Below are 24,728 nucleotides of genomic sequence, written 5' to 3'. Positions count from 1 at the left end.
TTTCGGTTTTATTTCTACAACGTTAATTTGGCATGAAAAAAGCATCTTGAGGGTGTCCTAACAGTAAATTACACATCAGTATTACAGTAATTGCTAGCCCAGGGTAATTGATTTATGGCTTTATGTTTTAATGCTGTATGAAAATGAGGAAAGCTACTTGCATTCAAAGAACGGATAGAAAGTTTATTACTATGCAGTGCCACAAGGCACAACAGAATGCTGGAGCCAGAATGATTGCTTGGGCCGTAACAAAGCGACTTGCACTCAGTGTAGTATGGTGACCTATGCAGCAACGTGGGCTACTGCATCTTCTTCAGAAAGCAATTGCAGTCGCCCACATTTGCTGCTTAGGTCAGTGTATCACGCTGAGTGCAAGTCGCTTCGTTAGGGCTCAAGCATTCATTTTGTTACGCAGGATTAACACTGGACATTTTACTGCATATATTATTATGCACCAGGGTTAAGTCCTTGGTATTACTTCAACCAAGCGCAAGATAATGTACACAGTAAAATGTTAAGTGTTAATTGAACTCAAATGGTTTATTCGTAAAATGTAGCATACAATCAGGAATGATGATATTCCTCAATTCAGGGGTGAAAGGTTTTCAGACTACTTTCTACTTTCTTATGCTATATTTAATTAATTGCATAAAAACTATGAGGTTTTTAAAGTTGAAAACATACTATGCGATGGGCAAGCTTACTTTGAAATCTTTGAAAACTCCCACACCCACTCAGAAAACACAATTTTCAAGTCACATATTTTTCAATTTCTTTATTTTTCAGTCTTCATCACTGTTTGTTTGATTTCATCCGAAAAGTCGATTAAATTGTATATGACCTTAAACTGGCTCAGTGCGTTTAACTGAGTCTCTCTGTGACTACACTGTTCCATTGGGATGAAAAGCCTCTAATTGAGTAGATGGGGAGGGTTGGTTAGGATCAGTACTAAAGCACCATGTTAAACCACATATATATTTTATTTCTTATGATTACTGACTAAATACATCAACCTGTCCCACATAAAATTAAACAGCACTAAGATGTAGTGTCCTACCATTTAAACTGTATGCACTTCTAAAATGTGTACCCTTTAGATCCCAAAATCGCTAGTGTTTTTACACCATCATTATCTGTAGAACAAGAAGGCAAAACTACAACAGAATGGTATTTTCTCCTCTCTTTCACATTGTGAAACAAATCTGAGGCATGGCCCCCTGGGGGCTGGAGGCCATAACAATGCTGTTAGCACGCTGTTCTTATACCAGGGAGGACAAAAGCTATTAATTTGAATGCTGATTAACAAGCTACTGGAATCGATCATTTGAGACCTCACTGTCGAGAGCGGGTCCCTGACAAAAACATAAAACAATAAGGAAAAATAACAAGGAATTCTCTGCAAACAGACGGCAGGCCGAAACGTATCAGAGCTCTGCACCTCAGTCCGACGGCACACTCCTCCACTCCTCCTTCACGCAGAATCAATCCAAGTAAATCTTACGGGTCACCAGAAATAGAGAGCGAACGTCTCCTCGGGGGAGTCAGCACGTGCTCCGAGGGGTGGGGAGTTCAGTAGATCAGTTGGCCTCAAATACATCCTGCATTTCGGTCGCTATGGAGCAGGCACCGGAAGGTCAGGTGCAAATGTGGCTCTCCTATCAGCTGAGCATTGGAAAAAAGAACCTGCCTGTTATCCACGGTTGGAGAGGACATATTCCAAAGAGATCAGAGCACTCCTTTGGGAGAGATAACTCAAAGATGGCTTATAGAGGATGATTAATGAGCTCTCCCCCATTTTCTGTTCCACACATCCAGCTATCTCAACAGACATGAACACACTCGCACACACACACACCCTCCTATCCCTAGATACACACACACCCAGCTATCCATATACTCACACATACCTCTGAATATCTCTCCTTCAGCACTGAACAAATTATGAGAAAACACTCAAGACGCATACTTGAATGAAACGCCCTTCACCTCTTGGAGAAAATGAGTGAATTCTGTGCATACTGCAGTGAGTACTGTCTGCATTGATCACAAGAAAAAAATGAAATCCCTGTGAACCCAGTGCCTGCGTGGGTCTCAGCTGATCGGCTCTGCGAGTGTGTATCTGTGCATTGGCACGGTGGAGTACCAGTCTGAAAACATGGCACGCTACCAGCAAGCTTCAGCTTTCAAATTCCAAGTGGGAGCTCAATGAATTGCTTCAGTAAATACCCAACCGTGCAATAGCATGATGTGTAAAATAAAAGCCATCTGTGGAAAGGTGCCATGGGAAATAACACAAGCGAAGAGAACATGCCAAGCAAATAATGACCAATGAGAACAGTTTTGCATGTTTGCCATTTACAATTCCAGCATGAAACTGTGAAACCCATTATAACTACTATCAAGCCATGGTGTGGTTGAACCGTTGCATACAGGATGATAATATCAAGGCTCTGGAGTGGGCTGGGCTCAGAAGAGCTTCAGCGGTAAAGCACACTGATGTTCGGGTAATATCGAACGACTGATACAGTACAGTGCAACTGGATAGCAAGCCCAGGGCTGCAGCAAGAACCTCAGGGTGCAATAATCTCACAGTGAGATTAATAAATATTTGATAGAGTTACATCACTGCCAGGCAGAGAAGGTTTAGACATTCCCAGAGTACGGTACACAAGCAGACTGATTAATCGAGCACAGATCGCACATCTAGGCGCATTATTCAAGCACTGCACACAAAAAGGCCAATTTATCAAATAAAATGACAACACTGAGGCACAGCGTTCAATCACAGCTTACACACTGGCTGATTCAGCTGTGGGGGATAATGCCGCAGGGTCATGCACACAGGTGAACAAACAAATACACATACACACACACACACACCTTCAAATTCACATACTCTCATTACACTTACACTCATACACATAGACACACAGAGCAAGAGTAACACAATGTAATTTGAGTGTGCACTTATGGTAAACCTATGCCAGTGATGGACAATCATATCCACATAATCATTATCAAACACTGCCCATACAGTACAGTGATACTGTATATCATGAGAAGTCAAATATTGAGGAGCACATGCAGTACAGTAAACATTTCCATCTATCCATAGCTCACTTCCTGAATACTTATTAACTTATTAACTCACATGCGGTGTCCCGCAAGGATCAGTCCTAGGTCCCATTTTATTTATTCTGTACCTCCTTCCGCTTGGCCGCATCATCAGTCGCCATGATATATCTTTTCACTGCTATGCGGACGACACACAAATCTACCTTAACACCCTCCCTAGTGCCTCTGTTGCATCACACGCCTGAACATCTGTTTGGAGGAGATAAGGGCATGGATGTCCCACAACTTTTTACAACTTAACAGCAGCAAAACTGAGGCCCTCCTGATTGGCACACCCCACCAGACCGTGCACTCAGACACACTTCAGCGCACCATTGCAGGGCAAACCATTCCCCTCTCCACCTCCGTCACCAACCTTGGCATTAAGTTTGATCCATCCCTCACCTTCGACAGTTACATCAAAAATATATATAAAATTTCCTTCCACCATCTGAGAAATATTTCTAAACTTCGCCCCTCACTTAATCACTCTGACGCTGTGAAACTAGTCCATGCCTTTATCTCCTCCAGATTGGACTACTGTAACTCTCTCTACACAGGAATCCCAGCCAAAAGCCTTCAAAAACTACAATACATTCAAAACAGTGCAGCCCGGATTATCATGCAAGTTCGCAAACACGAACACATCACCCCCATATTGGCATCTCTTCACTGGCTCCCCATAACCCAAAGAATCCATTACAAAGTCCTCCTCCTCACATTCAAATGCATTCACTCACATGCCCCCACCTATCTGAAGGCCCTGCTACATCCCCAAACCTCCACCCGCAGTCTCAGGTCCAAGGCCATCCACCAACTCCAGATTCCTAGGACCAGACTCCGCACCATGGGTGATCGCTCCTTCAGTGCTGTTGCCCCTCGCCTCTGGAACTCACTGCCAAACCACCTTCAGCTCCCTCAAACACTCTCCTCATTTAAAACTGGTCTCAAAACCCACCTGTACCGCATTGCCTTCAAATAACTTCCTCCTTGACTTCTTTACTTGTTGTTTTAACCTTTAACCTTGTACTATTTTGTCTGTGTTCCTGGTACTGGTCGTTTTATTTTATTTTATTTTTCTTTCTTTTAAAAAGTGTACTACTGTTTTGTTGTGTATTGACCTCACAATATGTACAGTACTTTGAGATACTGCTTGAAAAGTGCTTTATAAATAAAATGTATTATTATTATTATTATTATAACGGCAGTGACCACATACACACACACACACACACACACACAGATGACATGGTTTTGTCTCTGCAGTGGAAATCTATACAGCTTAGTGAAAGCCTTCGTGTGTATTGCCACATTGCTCACACAGAGAAAATCATCAGCAGAAATGCAAGTTAAAAGCCCTCCATTTGTTTTATTTAAGTCTATCTGGAAACAGATAATAGGGGAGGATGGCAGAGAGCACACTTCATTGACTCTGGACTCCCTCTGTATATATATTATTTCTTTCTGCCGTAAACACTGCCAATCGAGTCTCACAAGTGGCAGGTCCAGCCAAAACACTAGTCGTTAAAGACACTAGGAATTAAACCCTCAGCATGCCAGTGCCAACTGTGGCCAGGGGCTGTGTACACTAATGCCAGTGCCAACTGTGGCCAGGGGCTGTGTACACTAATGCCACGGACAACTGTGCATCGCCCAAAGACTGCAGGTCCGCACGATCCTTTTGTGGACAAAGTGCAGTCATGTGACACAATAGCAGCTGGTGGACCTCGGAGTGAAAGGAAGGGGAAACGGGCAACATACGTTAAAGAGGATGCGCCGCGCTCTCTTATTGGCGGAGGACACTAATGGGATGCGCCAACACAGCTGAGCGTTCGGACCTCGGAGGACAGTTAAATAAAAAAAGGAAATGAAAAACGGAGGATAAAAAAAATGTTATTTATGTGCACGGCAGGTTGGATGCATCCCTCGTGGTTGCAAATAACAAGGATGATTTTGCCTCCCACAGAGAGGCCAGAGCAGATTAAAAGCTGTCCTCCTGACCGCCACACCTGTGTGTGAACCGTCACGCTCCGTCCCCCTGGAGGAGCTCGGAAACAAAGGGATAAATCAACAGCGCCATCGCGGAAGATGCCCTTAATCCCAGCACACCTGCTTTCTTTGGAAGCAATTAACTTTCAATCTGGCTAAAGCAATGGCTCGGGGCTCTAAACGCGGCCAGTCAGTTTCCAGCGAAAGGGATCTTCGGTACCCAGAGGAAGAGAGACAGAGAGGGAGGGGAGGAGGGGGGGAGGAGGGGAGGTAGGAGATGACAGATCAGAAGCCGTGGAATGAGTGGCCGATTGCTCAAGCGGACCTGCGTCCCAGAGAATAAAAAGAAGTTATATTTTAAAAAAATTTCCAGAAAACTGAAATCAGAAACATGTGCAGTGCAGTGTCGAGTTCTGTGTCCAGCTGGGGGGGGAGAAACTACGACAGGATTTAGCCAGCGGCTAAATCTGAGACTGACACAAATCACCTGGAGACACAAATGTCACGCACGGAATGCAGTGTTGCGGAGAAACGCGCCGTGCCTTCAGCCTGCAGTTTCCCTGGCGTGTCCCGATGTCACACCATTACAGAAGGGTGGTCAGACTTCCAAATCCCTCCTCTGACGCAGAGACCAACTGGTGACATCACTGTCCGTGCGTCCATGTAATCTGTATTTATTTTTGCCTAAATTGTATGTTGGGTATAATCTGCAAAGTTTTTAACAGTTCAGTGTCCCGGGTTATGTCCAGGGTTTGCTATTAGAGCACTACATAACGACAAACTTTAGTGCCTGATTGACATCCTTACTTGTTCTCTTGTTTTGGTCGCTGAAGTTCCACTGAAGGAGCGCTTAGAATCTGCCACCTCTCACATTTGCTTTACTGGCAATATATAAAGCTCCTTTACACGATTAAGTACAGCTGCTCCAGAGGATGTGCTCAAGATGCAGCATATGCATTCTTGTGCCTAAGTGTCTGAGTATAATGTATTTCTGATAGGCTGCACAAACAGTCTTAAGAATCTCCTACTGCATGGCTCTCAAATGGAAATGCAGACCTGTTATACTGTTTCGTACCTCAAACCCAACACTCCTTGGGGATCATTTTTAGTACATAATTAACACCTAATTTCAACCTCAAATGAATGTTTAGAAGTAATTGAATATCAAACTATCGGACTGTGCCCTCAAATCCAAGTTAAGGACGGGAAAAAAAGAACATATTTTTGCTCTGTTCTTTCTGGCTGCTTCAACAGGTGCATGCATGCACGTGAAGAACAAAGACTGGCCTCCCATTTTGAAATGCTTCAAATCAAAAGGACTTTGAGAGGTTAAACTCCTGTTAAACGACACCAGCACTTAACATTGACTCCTTTTGACACTCACTGACACACATTCAGAACCAGCAATCAACTGAACACATTGAGTTGCCACTGACTGTTCATACAGGTTTCCTTTGTACCCAAAAAGGCATTTGGGGTAGGGAAAGGTTTAAATCTGTACTCACCGCTACACCCGACAAAGCCCGACCAAAGCCAGGCGACCAAGGAGGGAGAACAGAGACCCTGTGGTTCACACAGGAAACGGCGTATTCACCCCAACCCCTCCGCCCCCCGCCTCATCCGAACACGCCCCTGCCCCCTCTAGCCACTTCCATTCTCTGCATGCAAGGATGTTACTTCTGCTTCAGGTGATACCAACGATAGGCTAAGTATAGCTCAGCTTTATGAAGAACTCTCCCTCTCACAACGCGTACAGTAGAGACAGCACTGTGTAAACTGATGGACTGGAACACCGCACGGAACAAGGGATAACAGAGAGCGAGAGTGATAGAGAGAGCACTATGTAGTACGCTCAAGAGGATAATACCTCACGAGGAAGCTATTGCGATTGGAGGGATTCCGCATTATCCCAATTCAGCTCATTTTAAACTTAAGATGCTTACAGCTTTAGGTCTCACTTCAGTGGGGGAGGGGCTGACATGGGTAGCAAGTTAACATGCAAATGTAAAATGACAATGTAGGACAACACTGAAAAATTACAATAAGCCAAATATTGATGAAAGTAAATGTTGCATTGCCCCAGGGAATATTTTTGAGCGTTATTGAAATAATAACCTTCTTCTGCATTTTTATTGCAACTCAGTTCAGTGAGTCCGAGGTAGATTTCCTCATTTACTGTTTCAATGACATTTGCCCTCATTTTACAATGACAAATGAGAAATGGCATATTCACTTTGAACTGACAATTCTCAATTTAGACCTCTGCTCCTGAGCTTCTTCAAGACCCAACTTAAATCCAACAGCCATAATCTACTGTTGCCATGGGGATAATTAACAGATGATAATATGATAGCCCTGGCTCTTACAAGGTATAATGTTTTACCAGTGGGTCAGATGACTTATGTTAAATTTGGAGCAGACATTTGGGAGGAATGCCTTATTGTGGTTAAGTAGTTCCTTGTTAGCATGTCACTGCTTGGCATCTTACCCAGTACATGTCTTTAAAAATGCATTAACCGCGCCCCTCCCCCCTTTGTACATACTAACTCTGAGCCAGTGAGGAGTCCATATTTATTTTAATTAAAAACCAGCATTAAAATGTATAGCTATTAATTACACCCTGGCATGGGTCCGACATGGGCTCTGTGTGGGAAGGATGCCCAGGATTTCCTGATAGGATAACAATCATTTAATGGAGAGCACAGAAATAGCCTCGGAAAATAAGCAGTCAGAAAGCAAGAAATCAGAAAGTGATTGTATAGAAGAGGAGCGGTCCGATGGTGTGAAGTCAGAAAATGAGTGGTCAAAAAAAAAAATGGCATCATAAAATGAGCAATCAGAAAGCGAGCAGTCGAAAAGTGAGACATAAATTGACTGGTCATAAATAGAGTGGTCAGAGAGAAAGGGGGGGGGGGGAGTGAGAGAGAGAGAGAGAGAGAGAGGGAGAGAGAAAGAATGGCCAGAAAAGCAGCACTACCCATCTCTGCAAAAATGAAATTTTAATGGGCATTAATGGGTATTATAGATTTAAAATGATGCAGTAACTCCTGCTTTACTTGTTTTAAGATCAATTGTATTATCAAGATTATATTTCTTAATTTAATATTGCATTGCTTGGTTTAAGAAATCATCATTGGCAGAAAATCTTTCTTTAAAATTATTTACTTACTTTTTCAGGGACATTTTTTACAGTGACTCAGAAAGCACAGTAGAGATGGGGAGGGCATATGGCTGACTCCGCACTATTGGAGCCCTCTCTCTCTCCCATGGGCTTAAGGGGTAGCACTCACAGCCCCACCAGATGATCAGGGATTAGAAGAGAAATCACAGACATCCCCCCCACCCATGTCTGAAACCTCCGAGAGAGAGGACACCATTAACTAAGACCCAGTGACTTCAGGAAAAACATTTCCACAATCTCCGCTTAATGTGGCCCAACCCCCTCGACCTAGGCCAGAGTGTGGTGACCCAAAAGAGAATTATCTTTAGACTTTTAAAGTCTGAGCTTAGTTATTACCACCCCACACACACAAACACATTCGCACTGCGCACACACGCATGCACACATTCACAGATGCAAAATCTATTGTTTCTCGCCATCCATTGTGTGAAGACCTCTGCCCATCAGGAGTGTGAAAACAGAAGTTTGATAACAGGGTACTCTACACGACCTTGCGTTTCGCACTTGAACTATGCTGTAATCCGTTGTGCTATTTGAAGAAGATGGAGGACAGGAGGCTGACAACGATGGGCCAGAGGCAGCAGCATATCTCGATTGAGTGTTTGTGTGGAAAGAGGGTCACATGCTCAGCCCCCACCCTTGGAGAACCGAGAAGTTGAAACAAATGTATAAAAACTTGTGCATGACTATGCTCTTTACACCTGTACACCTTCTTGGTATTTTATAATAGATGTGCTCTTTCGCAAAATGAAAAAGAATCTTATGATTCACCAACCTCTGTCCAGGACTCGTTGTTTTGAAAACGATCCAACCAAAGTTAAAACGAAGATACTGTAATGCCTTAATGTGACTTCAGTGGAGCAAGTCCCTTATGAATGATGTCATACAGGATTTATGTTAGGTACAGACGACTTCCTAAAATTGAGAATTGTTGTAGCATGCAAATGCAGCTGGGTCCCATTTTAGTCTCCAGCTCCTAACACTTCCTCACACCTATTATCTGCACATTTTGAGAACAAAATTCCCAAGCTGTTATCAAGAGTGGCTAAATACTAGATCATGGAGGAGTACATCTCAGGTACAAGCTGCAACATCCAAAGCTAAATATGCTACCTACACATTGCAGGTTCAAGCCTGAACTATGCCATTAGCAGACTATGGGAGAGCAGCAAGACACAATTGGCTTAATATCTGAATTTAAGTTAGCTGAGGTTCAACGGGCCACTGCTGCATTAGGAGCACCAGGTGCTAACAAGCAACTAATCACCATCTAGCTAGTGTGTGAAAATATTTGCTGTGTATTGGAGCGAATTGGGTGTCAGCTCAATTGGGTGGCACAGTAATACCTTCACAATAAGGTGCAATTTGGGTGGGAAAGAAAGAATTAAAATAGACAGACTACACAGTTGGGGGATAGATTTCTGACATTTATGCAAAGCCTCCCTTTCTATAAGCAGCTCCACGTAACTGTGATAATTCCTGCTTAGTTGTCATCATAGTGTAGCATAAAGCGTTTATAATAGTGCTATAATAGTGACTCTGGTAAAAGGCCACCTTACAAAAAACAATGTTCATTTGCTACTTCATTGTACCTTAATTCTAATTTTATGGGGAAGAAACCTAAGGTGAATAAATATTTGAAAATGAAACTCCTGGTACACATTTGGTTAGATGTACTAAGCCCACACACAACTGAATTCTCCTTGAGGCTTTTTTGAATTGCCTGATATTGTTTGCATGCTCAACCATGTATCTTCCAGTCTTACAGTATGGTGTTGCCCATGACCATATCCCAGGATTGACAGAAAGATGTGGTTTGTTTTGCAGAGAGAGAGAGAGTCTTGGAGTCTCTCTGAAATCTCTGACAGAGACTGTGGATTGTAGGAAGCAGATGGCCGGCACATATGGGCAGAGTAAAATAAATAAACATAAACAAATAACAAAGTAAACTGCACATAAAAAATCCTACTCAACATCAAATGTGAAAGCATCAACGTTAGTGTGGGTATTTTCAAATTTAGGGATGGGAGGAGCTTAAAAGATCAGTGCAATAACCCATTGCACAATTAGAAATGGAGCTTCTGCTACACACGCCACACACACACACTCATGCATGATCTTTTTCTCTCCCTCTCCCATCTCCCTCTCTCTATCACATGCACACACACGCGTGCACAAGTGCACAAACACACAAATAAAAGTCTGCTGTCAAAGGTGTAATGCTCAAATGACTGGATCCTGCCATCTTGCTACCACTTCCATAAGCAAGCTACTTTGCCTAAATTACAGTGGTAAAAAATCCAGCAGTATAAATTGGTTTCAGAATGTCTGATGTGTCTTAATGTAAGTCAGCAATAAACATGTTGTCCAATCACTGTTGCACTTTAAAATTATAATGGTGTTCACTGAAAGGGACGTAGTTAGGCTGTACATTGTCTTCATGTGTGAAAATGCTTACCAATCAATATTTATAACACTTTTATGTTGCTTTTAATAATGCATTAACCATCCATAGAAAATTAGTCAAGCTATAACTAGTGCATTTCTCTAGTCAGTCTACCTGGATAATATTGAAATAAGTGCATTAAAACAAGCTTCAGTTATCAGATGTGTTCCACAAGAAGAATTATGTAATACAGTGCCATGAAAAAGTATTTGCCCCTTCCTGGTTTCCTCTGCTATTGCATATTTGTCACAAATGGTTTCAGATCATTAGACAAAATGTAATATTAGATGAAGGGGAGCTGAGTAAAGCCAACACACATATTTGAATTTATGATTTCATTTATTTAATTAAAAATGTTGTCAAACACCTATATCACCTATAGTGAAAAAGTAATTGGCCCCTAAGTTACCCAATCCAAATAACCAAATTTAATTGATAATTAAATTCAGCTGATTGAACACAGCCAGGCTTGAATGCAACCAGCCATGTTGAATCTAAACCTCAAACATATTGAAATTATCATCATAGTGAAGTAGTCACCACAAAGTTTCTACAAGCACACTATGCCATTATCAAAGGAAATTACAGAGATGAGAATTATTTTCCTAAAATATATCAGTCTGAAAAGGAATACAAAGCAATTTATAAGGCTCTCGGACTACACCGAACCACGGTGAGAGCCATTATCTCTAAATGGAGTGTGTTGAATATTTCCAGGAATGGCCAGCCTGCCAAAATTTCTCCAAGGGCGCAGCGACAACTCATCCAAGAAGTCAAAAAATATCCCAGAAGAACATTCAAAGAAGTGCAGGCCTCTCTAGCCTCAGGTAAGGTCAGTGTTCATTACTCCACAATAAGAAAAAAATTGGGATCCATGGGAGAACAGCAAGGCAGAAACTACTGCTATGCAAGAGAAATATCAATGCTCATCTTACATTTGCAAATAAACAACCTGAATGATTATCAAGCCTTTTGGGGTAATGTTCTATGGACAGATCAGCCAAAAGTGAAACGTTTTCGTTGACACAGCTCCCATTATGTCTGGCTTAAAGAAAATACAGCACCAACATTCAAACATGGTGGTGATAGTAGGATGGTGGGGGGATGTTTTGCTGCTTCTGAACCTACACAATTTGCCATTATTGAAGGAACCATGAATTCTGCTCTGTACCAGGAAATTCTTATGGAGAATGTCTGGTCATCTGCCCATGGGCTGAAGCTGAAATGTGATTATGTTATTTAGATCATTATCCAAAAAGCAAAAGGAAGTCCACATCAGAATGGCTGAAAAAAAAGAATGATGTTTTGGAGAGGCCCAATCAAAGTCCTGACTTAAACCCAGTAGAGATGATGTGGCAGGACTTGAAACGAGCAGTTCATGCTCAAAAACGTAACAATTTTTCTGAATTATAGCAGATCTGTAAAGAAGAGCGGGCTAAAAATCCTCTACAATGATGTGAAAGGCTGATATAGAATAGAATTGGTTTCAGTTATTGTTGCTAAAGTTGGTGCAACCAGTTATTAAATTTAAGGGGGAAATTACTTTTTCACATGGGTGATATGGGTGTTTGATAACTTTTTTTCATGAAATAAAAAAATAATTTAAAAAATTTGTTTTGGGAAGGGGGCAAATACCTTTTCACAGCACTGTATGTATCCATCTGCGCTAGACTGGTTTCTTCTCATTGGATGAAAGCAATGACAAAGAAGCTCTGTAAATTTAACACCGCTCTAGGAAAATGGCTCGAGTGAGGGGCTGGAGAGGGTTTCCAGCTCTCACCAAGGGATTATCCTTCACTTTTGCATCTTACACTAAAAACAACACCACGTTCACCACATTCACACTCCATTACATCATCATATTTGAGGGAATAGAGAGAAATCACAGCTCTTTTCCTCTTGGTGGAACTGCAGGGCTGGGCAGAAATAATGCATAAGTGTTCCCGTCCCATGAGAGGAATTCTTGAGGGAGATCATACAGGCTATTTAATCTATTTGTAACCCATAGAGAAGCAGGAAATGGGGCTCCAACTCAGGGAGGATGGAGAGAAATATGTAAAGCACGTTCTGCATAGCTAGTGTTTCCTTGTTGATGTTTTTATTTGCATTATGTTTGCCTAACATTTGAAAGCCTGAGGGAGGTGACGGGGCGGGGGGGGGGGGGGGGGGGGGGGTATTTAAAAGTTGAGAGTGATTAATATTGAGACAAAATGGAGAAAGTGAAACGAGAAGACACAGGAGGAAAAACAAGTACCCAACATAAAAAGTTGGGTTTATGCGTTTCAAGCCCTCCCGGACAACATAGGTTCAATTTCCAAATAGAAATCCCCAATGTAATAGATGCACAGGCAGTGTTGGGCTTTTTAAGTCCACGCATGGAGAGAAACTTGGAAAATGAGAATGGAATGACAGTGTAGAACGAATGATGATGAATGCTCCTCCCCCCCCCCCCAACCCCCAATGTTATTATGCCCCTTTGGTACCATAAAGTGGTCATGCACACAGTTTACAATTAACATCTTTTTTATAGGTCAGTCAAGGTTACTCGAATAACATTTAAGAATCAATTTATTGTTTCAATCAAAGTATTTAAACATATATTTAAAATTACAATCAGACAAAGGCTGCAATGGATAATTTTATAAATTATCAATGAAATTGAAGAATTTGGAATCCTAGTAGTTCAGATGTAAGAGGCTTAGTAATATAACACAGTTAAAGTGTGAGATAGGAACACAGCAGTACATGCAGTGCAGTTTCTTTGGAGTGTCATAGGCAGTGATTTGTCATACATCAAAGCATGCAGGAATAATCTAAAATCCAATCTAATATTGATGCTATCTAATACAAATTGCAACACACCATATTATAGCATGCCAACTTTTTTAACAGAGTTTGTAGCCATGAGAATATACCAACTGAACATCACTGATATGCACTGGTATGTGCAGTTAGCAGAAATTAATGGGCAGGGGGGAAGATAAGTGATTTTTGTGGGTTGAGGTAAAACAATATTAGGCATCCATTCCGTGGTAAGACAGCTCAGATAGCTATCTTACTAACTCAGGATGGCTAAATCTTGCTATAGCTCGGCATTTGGAAGGTCAAACTCGTCGGGGGGAGGTCATAACTTTTGTAGGGGAGAGGTTAATGGTATGCAGGCTTTGGATAAGCCAGGGGTGCTTTGACGGCAATCACAGGCAAGAGGAACGGGATTGGAGTACAAACTGCACATTTACCTGGATTTTCACAAAGCCACGCAATCCCCGGAAAGCAAGGACTCCCTCTCACCTCTCACTGCGGTTCTGACAGGCCAATAAGGGGCCAGCTGGTGTGGAAGTGTCCTCCCAGAGAAGAGCAGGAGGAAACGTCCACTCGGGCTTTAATTACCACTCTGATTTCTCACCCTGATCTAATTCTGTCTCTCCGTTGGCACAGAGCTGCAGCTCAGGCCATCTGAATGGCAGTCACCACAGTATGAGCCCCTCAAATTCCCAGGGATCAAGTGAACAGCATGCTCAATTGTTCCCTATTAGGTGAAGCGGGAACAATCCGTTACAACACCGTGTGCAAAACTGCAGAGATGCTGAATTTGAATCACACTTTGTTGAAAGGGCTTCATAAAGTAACACAAGAGCTATCGGCACCAATTGCAGCCATGTGCAGCATGTCCATTTCAAGTGCCCACTTTATCCATTATGATGGATGACTTGATATGATGATGACTTCACAATCATAGTGCTATCATAATGTATCATTGTTTTGACATTCCAAGGTACAGAATAATGTGGTTTTCCCAAAGCTGCTGTAGCCGTCAATCAATCCATCAACCAATCAATGGCAATTTTGTTCAGGGCCATTTACAATCATGTGTCTTCAGCTGATATTTTCCTAATGGAATTACAAATAAACATCATGACAACCAATTAGTGCAAATGTAGGGGGAAAAATAAAACTAGTTCCTTGAAAACATGATGTTCAGGTTGAGAGTGTGTGTGTGTGATGACGTTTTGAGATAGTCACTTCCTGTTCTTACACAAATACTAGCCACACTACTAGCCATATGGCTGTTAGCTATTTACTCAGTTATTCAAGCAATAACAAAATGCCCGCGTAGTCATTCATCTTTGCTTCACTTTATGATCCGCAGGCACAAAGCGACATACACTCATATTTTTTTCCTGTGCAGGAAGAATGAGAGTACAGAAACTATGTTCTGACTTTGAGCATTGAAAAGCTCAAGGTCCACTTCCTCCTCTACTTCATTCCATTCCACCTTGGTTACTCACAGATGATGCCAAACACAGAGCATCCTGAATTTCAGCAAAGGTTCCGAGGAGATTTTTGAGGGTATGAAAAAATGCTGAAGGTTTTCTTAAAAGGAAAAATTAATCCAAAATTCAACAAGTGCGCACCGCACGCCATGAGTTTAACCTTGGTCCTCCCCCTCGCTCACTCTCTGAAAGACACCTGACAGTCATCCTGGGCAATGCTACCTTGTCCTTGTCCTTTCATCAGTGCTATGATGGAGACTTCAGAATAAAAGGGCAGGTAATAGTGGAGGCATAAATATAATTACAAAGCCTTCTATAAGAGAACGGAGAGCGAGAGATATGCAAAAAGAGAGCAATGCAAAAAGAGGAGATTGGCATTCAAATGAAAGAGGAGAAACAGATGAGGCAACTTGTTTCAAAGGAAGGTCAAGATGTAGAGATTCATAAATCAATGAAGATATTCAGGAATAATCCAAAAGCAAACAAATTAAAATGCACAGAGGCGCACATGTACTTTTTAAAAGTTATTTCCAATGGTCTCACTATTCCTCCTGTGTAGATATTGAGTAAAGATAATAAGGGATGAAAGCAAACTGAACTTTAGAGACAGCGGGAGTACACATTGGGTCAATGTTTTTACTGAAAGACATGGCCCTCTCAGTAATCCCCCACCAGCAGAGCAGACAGCTACCACCCTGTGGGTCAGAACTCAGGATAACTCCCCTTCGGCTTTCACAGCCTCACAGTGAGAGTAACCATAGAGGATACCTGACTCCTGCCTGCAGTATACTGTCCACATGAATATTTTCTTATGAAGGCTCTGGTGGGTTATAACATGTTGTCAACTATGTATGCAAATGCACATGTGTGTGAGTATGTGTGTGTGTGTGTGTGCGTGTGTGCATTGTGTATATGTTTACCCATTTGTATGTGCGTGTATGCATCTGTTTGTGTGGGTGTGCGCATGCATGTGTGAGTTTGTGCGTTTGAGGTGTGTGTGTGTGTGAGTGTGTGCGTATTTGTATGCATATATGTTCACCCATTTGTATATGTCTGTGCATAGGGGTGTGTGTGTGTATGTGTCTGTCTGTCTTATAGATATCAGAGGTGACATAATATTGGATAAGCTTCTTTCATTGACAGTAACTTATTTCTGCCGTGATCAATACATGGTTTAATAACTCAAAGTACAAAAAAGGCAGATAGGAAGCCACTGTACAAAGAGCTGACCACTTTTAAAATCCCAACAGCATGTGGATGCAATTTGGATCACCCAGCACAGTAATACTATTCTCTTCCCTTTGTAGGGAAGATTACAGAGCCTCAAGCAACACTAAACAAATCCTATCACCTAACCCATATGGGCATTCCTCTAATGACCCATGATTTTCTTCCCTCAGACAGTGATTACAGAATTATTGTTCTGGAGCGTTTATCAATTTTCATTTTTTATGCTATTCTTACATAAATAGATTTTGTACAATTTAAGTCACACAGGATAAATTCCTTTCATCATCATTACAGTCGGTCACAATAACAAAACAAATGAGATGATTTTAACAGTTTGACCAGTCATCAAGATTCTGAAAACAGTGATCATATGGGGGGGGGGGGGGGGGGGAGAGAAAGAAACACTGGGAGAGAGAGAGAGAGAGAGAGAGAGAGAAGAGAGAGAGAGAGACTGTGGGCGGGTGGGTGATGTTGAGATAACTCCCAGCTACCTGCACTGGCCTATGATCACGCATTCCCTTTCCAGCCCTGTCTGACACCGTGTTGCCAGTGCATGTTTTATGCTTACTACTTTCAGTGGATGGGTGACTATCAGACTGATCATAAGAGCCTTTAAAGTGCTGACCTGGAGTAATGTGAATATAAAAATGGAAACAGAATCATGGACAGCTTAGTTGCACAGCAAGTAAGCTATGATTTTATCAACACAGAACCCCAGTTTAAACTAAAGAGAGAAATGGATGTGCAAAAATCAATGCTCTTTTGTCCTCCGATTGTCTCCCAGTTTCTATTAATAAACGCAAACAATTTAAAATTATTATTATAATAATTCATTTTTACAGAGATTGCTGAAATGAAGATAAAATATTTTGAGACAAAAGGGAAAAAAAGTAGATCTGCCTAAATTAACAAACCAAGGATAAAAGCCTGTAGTCCCTGGATTGAATGCCCCTGTGTGTTTTCCAATTAATATTCTAAAGTCCGTCAGTTGCCTTCATGCTGAGACCGCGTCAGATCCTATGAGAGTCGCTGCTCCCCGCCTGCATTAAAACTGCAGCCTCGACTCCGGCTCCTGTGTCCAACCAGTTTAGTGTAAAGAGGCACAACAGTGTGGCAGAATAAATGATAAAAGCAATAGCTTGTATTGTTAGCTATAATTAAGCCCACAGAAGCAAAACAACTACAGCGTGTGCTACCGTGTGTGGACAGCAATTTTAAGCTCAACAGAGCTCTGTTGACACAGTACGTAAAAAAAAAAGCAACAAAAAATTTTGCAACGTGCAAAAGAGAGAAATATCAATTACCAGATTTAATAAATGCCTGAAAGAAAGGCATCGAATGCGTTTCGGGGATGGGGGGTGAGGGGGGTGGAAGATTTCTAAATGAAATCTTTAAGTACATTTTTTCTACTGCATCTCCAGCTTTAGCCACAGGAAGAAAAGAAAAAAAACCTGTGAAAAAAAATGATTGGACAGCATTTCTGTTATATGAACTGACATCAGGTTTTGTGAAAAACATTTACGAAATAGCTAAGATATTTCGCCCTAGTTTTACTCCGTTTGCCGATGAATCTAATTCCTTCATATCTAACAGCATTCTAATCATCCTTTCACATCCGGCGTTTTAATTATTCTGAATTTAATTTGGTCTGAGTAGTAATCTGTTATTCCATTAATTGACTCTGTGAGTTTTAAATAGGGTTTTCTGTCTGACTAATTAAAGGCTGTTATTTTCATTCAAATCAAGGTTTCGCCTTTACCAGGCCCACCAGTGGTTACTTATGACATGCACGGCTGGGTCTGCCACAGAACGGAAGTCCACGCCGGTCCATGCGGTATGGGAGAATAGTGCTGCACCCTATTCTTTTTGAGGCCAGTAATTCAGTTCATCTAAATGTATTTCTTTCTGGAGGTTGGAGCCACTTACACTCATTTCACACACCATCAGCAGAGAGCGCGACATCAGCACTGAGGCCTTGAGAGCTCGCTCTCTCTCTCTCTCTCTCTCTCTCTCTCTCTCTCTCAAATTCAAAATTCAAATGAGCTTTCTTGGCATGGCATCGTAATTTGCCAAAGCAGGAATACAACAAACATATACATATAAACATATAAACAAAATACAACTTTATGTGTGTGTCTGTGTGTGTGGTGTGTCTGTGTCTCTCTCTCTTGCTCTCTCTATTTCTATTTCAAAGTGCTTTATTGGCATGACAAATATAGGCACTTGTGTTGCCAAAGCAGTAGTTCTCTCTCTCCCTCCCTCCCCCCTCTCTCTTTCTCTCTCTCCCCAACGTTCAATCTCATGCACACCACAATCTCTCTCCAAGATGCCACTTCACACATTTCTCCCTCTCCTTCCTGCCCTTTGCTTGCTTTGATATACTGTCTAGCTCTCTCTACAAACACGAACCCAGAAAATCAGGCAACCCCCCCCCCCCACCTTCACCCCTCAGGACCACGTGTACAGATGCCATTCACAGAGAGTCAGGTATAAAGATGCCACTACCACTGGGCACATTAGCCATGTGGACTCCAGGATATCCACAAGAAGAAAGGGAAGCACAGCCATCCCAACACATCACCTCACACATTCCAGTCTCTTTGCCTCTCTGCTCTTAATGCAGGTCCTGCTGCAGCTTTCGGGTTCTGAAGCACTTCTGCACAGAGTCACAGCACTATGCAGCACTGAGCCAATATCCAATTCACTTTCAGCAAAGAAAATGCATGCAGTGCCATGAAAAACTAATTGACCCCTTCCTGATTTCCTCTATTACCACAGTGAATAGTTACAAAGATTTAGATCTTTACACAAAATGTAGTCTTAGACAAAGGGAACATGAGTAAGAATAAAACACATTTTTTAAATTATAATTTTATTAATTTTAATGAAGAAAAAGAAAAAAATCAAAAACCCATATAACTCATGTGAAATAATAATTGCCCCCTACTTAACGTAACTCTTTGCATCACCTTTAGTAGCAGTAGTAGTATACTTTCTATAGTTTGATATCAGTCTTTCACATTGCAGTGGAAGAATTTTAATCCACTGTTCTTTGCAAAACCACTTTAATTCAGGCCACTCCAAAACTTTAATTTTGTTTCTTTTCAGCCATTCTGATGTGAACTTGCTTTTGTTTTTCAGATAATTGTCATGCTGCATAACCCAATTATGCTTCAGTGTCAGCTCATGGAAAGATGACCTGATATTCTCCTCAATAATGTTGTGGTACAAAGCAGAATTCATGGTTCCTTCAATGACGGCAAGTTTTCCAGGTCCCAAAGCATACCCACACCATTCCACTACCTCCACCATGTTTGACTGTTGGTATGACGCTCTTACTGTGAAATGCTGTATTTGCTTTATGTCAGACATAAATTGTCATCCAAAAAGTTGTACTCTTGACTCATTTGCCCATATAACATTATTCCAAAAGCCTTAGGAATAATCTAGGTGCGGTCTTGCAAATGTGAGACGAGCATTGATGTTTCTCTTAGTTAGCAGTGGTTTCCACCTTAGTACTCTCCTACGATTCCCATTTTTGTCCAGTCTCTTTCTTATTATGGAGTCATGAACGCTGACCTTAGCTGAGGCTGTAGAATTCCTACACTTAATAATGTTCTTTTGGGATCTATTGTGACTACCTGGATGAGTCGTTGTTGCACCTAGAAATTTTGGCAGGTCGGCCACTCCTGGGAAGATTCCCCAGTGTTCCAAGTGTTCTCCGTTCAGAGTTAAAGGCTTTTACTTTGGTTTAGTTGAGTCCCAGATCCTTAGGAACGGCTTTGTAACTCTTTCCAGACCGATATATTTCAACAACTTTTTTTCCTCTCTTCTGGAATTTCCTTTGATCGTGGTATAGTGTCCTTGTAAAAACTTTGTGGTGGCCACTTCCCTCTGATGTTAGGGCTCAATATGAGCAAGGTTTAGATTGAACAGGACCTACTGAAATCAAGCATAGCTGTGTTCGATTAACCAATTTGGTTAAATTTAATTGATAATTCACATCAGCGAATGGGTGTTTGATGGGTGTTTGATAACTTTTTACATTAAATAAATAATAATTTATAAAATGTGTTTCGTGGTTACTCAGTTTCCCCTTGTCTAATATTATATTTAGTTTAAAGATCTGAAAGCATTTAATGTGACAAATTTGCACTAATAGAGGAAATCAGGAAGGGAGCAAATATTTTTTCATGGCACTGCATAGAAAAAACATACTATACGAAAATACCTAAATACAAAAAAGACAATGCAATAATTTAGTGAATAGTAATGGTGCACTGAGTACACATGTGCGTACATGTGATGTGTTGTGTGTTGTGTGCGTGCATTTGCACGTGTGTGTATTAGGATGTGACTGCACCATTGTTATATATGGTGGGTGCATTCAGACTTACGGGTTTCCGTAATCCCAGACAACACAGTGGGGGTCTGACGTGCCCTGTGGAAGAGAGAGAAAAATAGTTACAGCCCAGAGACCAGTGGAGAGAAGGATGGAGGGAGGGAGGGAGGGAGGGAAGGAGAGAGAGAGGGAGAAACAGAGAGTGTGGCAGAGAACTGTCGCTGTTTGTCATCTCCAGCCGTTTCTCCCTAGGGCTGTTGCGGTGAGTTCTTAATTCGGAAACCAAGCTAATTAGTCAGGTAATGTCCCCATGGGGCAGTATGTTGCCAGCCTCCACTGTGCACAGGGTGGGGGATGGGCTCTCTCTCCCTTCCCTCCCAGCATGCACCAGGCTCATCTCCACTTTCCCCTGGGGAGAGACACGGACTAAAAACCCAGGCATAATGTCTGTCACTGATGTATATGCTAACATTCTACTGCTTGAGCAATACACTGTATGTACTGAGGCTCAGGGTATCTATATGACTGACTGGGGGCCTATTCGTTTGCCTAATGTTGCTATTGTATTTTTATTGCACGACTAGTTAAATATTCATTTAATTGATGCATCTTTTATTTGTAATTATGCCGATAATGTGCTGTAAGTTACCCTGCATAAGGGCATTTGAATAATGGCACACAATAATAATAATATAATAATAATAATAATAATAATAATAATAATAATAATAATAATAATAACAATAATAATAATAATAATCATAATCATCATCATCATCATCATCATCATCATCATAATAATAATGTCTGTACTATGGGTCATTATGAATGTTAGCCACCCAGGAGACTGTCCAGTGGTTGATTTATTATTGATTCAATCTTAACTGGTCATTGATTTTCTCACTCCAAAGCCCATTCTGCCAACCAAACATGCAAGTCTCTATTGTTAGCACACACAGAGGCAGGGCTCACTGGTTTGTGTGCTATCGATTGATTAGAGGATTGACAGGCACAGACAACTCATCCAGGCCAATCCAGAAAGCCAATGGACTGTGATGTGTGGTGTGTAGTGGTTAAGGGCCTGGTTTACACAGCAGATATTTCAGGTACAAATCCCAGGCGATTTGTTTTTTTTACCATTTTGGCAAGGTAGGTCAGTGAATTCAATTAAACAATTAATATGACTGCAGCTGAGATTGCTACTACTACAACTCATAATAATTATTATAGTCATAATAATCATAACAAGAATAAGATTGCCCTGTGGAAATTCACAGAACTCACTGCAGTTCCTGTGAATGATTCGGGCCATCTCTGCAGCATACAATGCCCCATTATCCAGCCCTGAGTTTTCCCTTCATTAATATAAGCTAGAATACATGGCACCGCGGGGGATATCTGTGCGTGTGAGCACATGCGCATGTGTGTATGGGCCTTTCTGTGAGTGTGTTTGCATGTGTGTGTGTGGGGGGGTTGGGGTAAGCAGAAAGACGAAAGGGGAGTTCACTTCAGAGACAGAGGGGCCACAGGGCCTTGGAAGAGTGAAGGAGGTTGGATTAAAAATGGAATGGGTCAATGGTGGGTGGCACCCTTGCAGATATGAAAAGACAGAGAACACACATCGTTCTATTCACAAACTAACCAAAAGAAATAACCCCTCCCCCCCCGTACACCCACACACCTACACACACAAATCCTTCTTTTAACTTTCATACACAACTTTTATTGTGTACTTATGAATATATACCAAACCAACATCAGACCTCTGAGTCAAAAGTTCAGTAAACTCTGGTTTAAAATGTGCTGCATAAATAGACAGGTGTGCAAGTTGTTTACTGAATGAAAATGCCTGTTTTGCATTCTCAGTCAGCAGTGGTCTAACACTCAATTGCTGCACTAACAGAGAAATAAAGAGACAGAGGACAAAGCCATACAGCTCTGTGAGTCCCCACCCTGTCTGCTTGGTAAATGAAGGAAACACACCCCCTGGTGGTGGTTTATAGACAAGCACCAAATTTGGCTTTGTGCTAACATGAGAAGTGATTTACAAACATGGGACTGATGGGCAGATGATGTATGTGCGTGTGTGTGTGTGCTTATCAATCAACACATCAGCACAGCTCGCAATTTCCTTCGCTTATACATTGACACATCTGTTCACTCTTAGTCTTCTGTCAATCCAGCATATGGCAAACAGTGACATATTTCACTGTCATTGAATTTGATGTCAAACTAATGTTATCTGTCGCTGCCAGATGACATATTGCCAATATTGAGGTTTAGATTAATCTGACCAGGGCGGGTGAGGGACGCATTTCAGGATGAGGGGTCATTCAGAATTCGGATTTGGGGTAAACAGTGGATGGTAATGGTTTGGAGGAAAGGAAATCTTCAACTGAAGAGGCAGCAATGCATGAACAGTCACACTTGATCACACCTCAATGCAAGAGGCAGTCTGCAGTGACACTGCTTGAGACTCTCTACAAGTGCGAATGAACTGGCTGAATTCTACTGCTCAAGGCAGCCAAGCCAACGTCAACAATATCCTGGATTCAGTATGAACGGGCGAAGCTCCGTAACTCCGCACCACCGGCAGGGTGGAAATAAATCCATTGAATAAATGCGACGGCAAAAATGAAACTGCACATCATTTGATCTCTCTGCAGGAGATTAATTATTCTTCACCGGCCCCCTCTATTTCCAAGCAGTATGAATATTTCAGGCAGAATGCTAATACGTGCAAAGAGCTTCCAAAAATCTGCCAGAAGTAATGGCTACCTGCGGTGTGGCGAGGGGAAGTTTGAAGGAAAAAAAATGTGGAAATCCCGCCTCGTGAAAAGGGGCATTGTCACAAGTCACACTTTCAGCAAATCTGCCTGAGGGAGAAGCCGTTCGGTTGCATTGTGGCTCAATTTCCTGCGCCCAAGGGCCGCATCCAAACATCGTGACTGCGATTTGGCCCCAACACAACTCGGCTTTTGAACCCTACAATACCACATATTTAACAATGTATGGTATTGTTGAACCTATACATCAGAAACTGAACACTGTAATGAGCAACATCACCACTCTCTGCTTCCTAAAGATTACGATTATATAATTTCTAGCTGACACATCCTTCTTCCTACATTTTAACAATAATTGTTTTATAATGCACAAAGAGCACTGTCAACAACTATGCAGCCAGATGAATAATTACATAATAAAGCTATACAACTGTGACATTGATATACATGGGATATTACCCAGTTCAATGTAATGCATTCAATAGAGCAAAGATTACATGGTGTATGGGACATGCATTCATCTATCGAATGGATGGCTCAGTAAGGACATTGGATGCATATTTAATACATTTATATTGCAATGAATTACAACATCTGTAATATTAATGTGCTAATACAGAATATAAAGTGCAGTAATTCCATATTTTGCCTATTAATTTGACTGTTCAATTGAGGCCCTTGTTGAAGGAAGCTCGTGTAAATGGCCTTCATGTAAGTCCCCATAAAAACATGAGATAATTCACAGGTCGATAATTGCTGGCACCAGTGTGGATATGGAGCCGAGAAACGTAAATCACATTGTGTGAATGTGTCTCTTGGTTTGGCTCGGGAAGGAAAGGAATACGTTTAAAAGGGGGACGTTAGGACCAGGAAGAAACCAAGTGTTTGTGTGTCTCGATACTCCCTTCACAACTGGCATACCAACTAGACTTGTGAGAAATGATGGTACGGAGTGTTTTTTTTTCATCAAGAAAGGACATGGTTTTTGCTCATGCTTGGCAAGACACTAACACTAGTGATAAATATATTTACAGCTTGCTGTGCCACAATTGTTTGAAATATTGCCAGAGATCCTAATCCTGGTACATTATTATCGTTACTGTTTATTATATAGCGTTTGAATGCTGAATACATAAAGTCCCAACAACTTCCAGGATTCTTTCCAGTGAGCTAGCGTCATTATTTCTGAATTCTAAATTCACTTATAAACTCAAACGTATTCCTGGGTAGCTTGGAGTTCTCGCAAAAACTTTTTTTTATGCTTGAAGAGCATACTTAATTCCTCAGATACATTCAAAATTACTTCCTGTCATATTCTTAAGTCTAGAAGAAACCAGCAATGATTATTTTAAAGCATCGCCGTGCT

The 24,728-nt window shown here is 41.5% G+C and overlaps 1 protein-coding gene across 15 annotated transcripts in view; it reads right to left on the bottom strand.

The window, feature by feature from the left end:
* adgrb2 (adhesion G protein-coupled receptor B2) overlaps positions 1 to 24,728 on the bottom strand; it is a 261,436-nt gene that overhangs the window by 63,244 nt on the left and 173,464 nt on the right. For all 15 annotated transcript variants that reach the window (XR_004766568.1, XM_035429761.1, XM_035429760.1 and 12 more), the window contains one exon: positions 20,632 to 20,675. Coding sequence is in view for 14 of the 15 variants with exons in the window: in XM_035429761.1 (XP_035285652.1) it covers positions 20,632 to 20,675 (44 nt within the window). In the remaining variant the exon portion in view is untranslated. The remainder of the gene's footprint in view (positions 1 to 20,631; positions 20,676 to 24,728) is intronic.

The sequence above is a fragment of the Anguilla anguilla genome, chromosome 8, assembly GCF_013347855.1.
Source record: "Anguilla anguilla isolate fAngAng1 chromosome 8, fAngAng1.pri, whole genome shotgun sequence".
Lineage (NCBI taxonomy): Eukaryota > Metazoa > Chordata > Actinopteri > Anguilliformes > Anguillidae > Anguilla > Anguilla anguilla.
Note: the sequence above shows the minus strand (reverse complement) of the source record. Positions and strands in the feature narration are given on the sequence as shown.